This window comes from Phalaenopsis equestris, unplaced genomic scaffold (assembly GCF_001263595.1).
Source record: "Phalaenopsis equestris unplaced genomic scaffold, ASM126359v1 Scaffold001307, whole genome shotgun sequence".
Taxonomy (NCBI): Eukaryota; Viridiplantae; Streptophyta; class Magnoliopsida; order Asparagales; family Orchidaceae; genus Phalaenopsis; species Phalaenopsis equestris.
Window position 1 is genome coordinate 541,944 of NW_018165746.1, and position 2,654 is coordinate 544,597.

General features: G+C 35.2%; 1 protein-coding gene across 1 annotated transcript; it reads left to right on the top strand.

Annotated features, from left to right (window-relative positions):
- The first annotated feature begins 1,461 nt into the window (after positions 1-1,461).
- On the top strand, positions 1,462-2,427 carry LOC110033850 (E3 ubiquitin-protein ligase RING1-like). The gene has a single exon (XM_020737982.1). It carries the CDS (start codon positions 1,462-1,464, stop codon positions 2,425-2,427), a length of 966 nt encoding a protein of 321 aa, XP_020593641.1.
- Positions 2,428-2,654: the final 227 nt, after the last annotated feature.

Consider the following 2,654-nt stretch of genomic DNA (forward strand, 5'->3'; position numbering starts at 1 on the left):
GCTCCACATTTGAATGATCCTGAATTTTTCAGTCACATTCTACTTGGATTTTGAAGTATTCCTCCGAGTAAGATGATCTTGAAATTCTTTATATAAAATTCATGGTTCATCTCTGAATCTATCATCAATTAAATTTTATTTTTCGGCTCCCACTAACATTTACTTGCATACCATAATTAGTAAGAGCATATATGTTCATTTGATCTAGAAGTATGCCTAAAAATAGAAACTTTTTTGGGGGGCTCTTATAGGCAACCCCTCATCATTATAGTTATTAGTAATACATATTTGAACCACATACAAAGTTATATTTTATGATATGATGCACATCTGATTAAGGATCTACTATTCTATCAAAATCACCTGAAGTAAAAGAAGAGAAAAAATAAATTATATTTATGAGAATATAATTAGTCATGACTCATGCATGATACAATCCACTTCATCAAAATTTTCATTCCTCAAATTAACAATCAATCAGCATTAAAAATACAATCATGAATTACTATTAATAGAAAGTTGATTAAAAATTAAAATAAAATATATCACATTGATATCTGCATCTAATTCTATACCAAAGTGATTTGTGTGGTATGTATGTAAATCTTTATTTTTTAAAGGACATCTACCAATAACAACTCCAACAAATTTAGCTAAATAAACATATAGAGCGATACCCAAAATAGGCTCAAATCTCATTTGACCTTGGCTTAGCTCGGGTCAAGTTCTAAGGTGCTAAGCTTGCCCTATGCTAAGTCAGATTGTGTCAAAACCACACTTAATATTTTCCAAAACAAAATAAATAAGAATATATTAGCTTAATCTTCTAAATAATATTTATAATCTAAACAATAAATCTATTACTAATTTATTATAGTAGTTAGAATGTTATTAATGAAATACTTAATATAACTACTATTTTCTAACTGTAATTATTATTGTAATGAATCTAGTCATTTTAAAATCTATAAAATTCTTTTTTAATAAACTCTTTCAAAATAGTAGTAATTAAAATCATTACTTTAATAGCTGCTTCCAAAATAAAAATTACAAAATCATAGTTGAGATTAATATTGATTAATAAACTAAAAATAAAATTGTCATAATATGTTGGAAAAACTAATTTTCTTGCGTTAAATTCTTTCCATTAGTTATTATCGACGGGAAGTGCATGAATAAAAATTTACATAAAAACATACTAGTTTTATGTATTTCTATATCAAGTACACATTCAAATATATATATATATATATACATACATATATATATAGATACATACATATATATATATAGATACATACTATATATATATATATATATATATATGTCAGATTATAAATACATACATTTGGTCGCATTATATGTGATTTTTTTTATAGTTGCAATAACAGCCGCCTACTTCAATTTTTATGCTATCTGATAGCTACTACCCGCAACATCATCCCTTTCACTGCAGGGAAAATGCCTTCCGCCGCCGATCCCAACATCCCGCATTACTATTATTGCCACCCCTGTGATACAACAGTATCTATCGTGCCTATCGACAACGACCCCGTCTGCCCCATCTGCGGCGGTAGCTTCATCGAGGAGGTCAATATTCCGGAATTCAACTCCCGCCGCAACAGCATTGAAATCCGAAACTCCGGAGACTTTGCCGAGCTCGTCGGCCTATACTCCACTCCTTCCAGCTCACAGTCACCCGACAATCAGAACTTCTATCCGCAACTCTTCCTTCAGGACTACATCGAATCGCTTTTCTCCGGCGGCACAAGCATCGAAGTCACCTTCAATAGCGATGATGAAAGAGGCGGCGATACATCCGCCAGAAACATCGGCGAATACGTATTGGGCTCAGGCTTCGAGAATGTCGTACAACAACTTTTTGAGAACGATCCAACCCGATACGGCCCTCCGCCGGCTGCGAGGTCGGCAGTCGATGCTCTGCCGATTATAGAAGTCTCCCAAAGGATGGTACGCGTCGAAGATGCGCATTGCGCTGTTTGCATGGATGCGTTTTTCGTAGGGGACGAGGCAATGCGGATGCCTTGCAAGCATGTTTATCACGAGAACTGTATTGTTCCATGGCTCGAACTGCATAATTCTTGCCCGGTGTGCAGGTACGAGCTCCCCACCGACGAGCCTGACTACGTGTCACGAGATATGAGAGCGGCGGATGCTAATGGGTGGCGAAGTGGAGGAACATGGCCGGCTTCGGCGGCCAGGGAAGAAGAAAGCAGTTCGGGAGGCAGGGGGATGCGGAGGAGGGTTAGAATATCGCTTCCATGGCCTTTTGGTTTTAGCTCGCGCTCCTGGTGGAGCGATAATGATAATGGTGATGGTACGAATGATGGTTCAAGCTTGGATGAGAATTTTGAAGGCTTACACATCAATGATCGTTATGGTCATGGCCACGGGGAATCGGACTGAGCGAAGATGCTATAATTATGGGTGCAAAAGATCCAATGGTTGAATTATACTGGAAAAAATAGAATTAAGTGACAATATGTAAATCTTCTTGTATTTTAATTTCATGAAAAAAATTAAAAGTTTATTAATTAATATATATTAACGAATGATTAAAATCAATTGATATTATACACTTAAGATAGGTAGTATAATACTTATTCGTAATTAAATTCTAACAAATAAGTAAT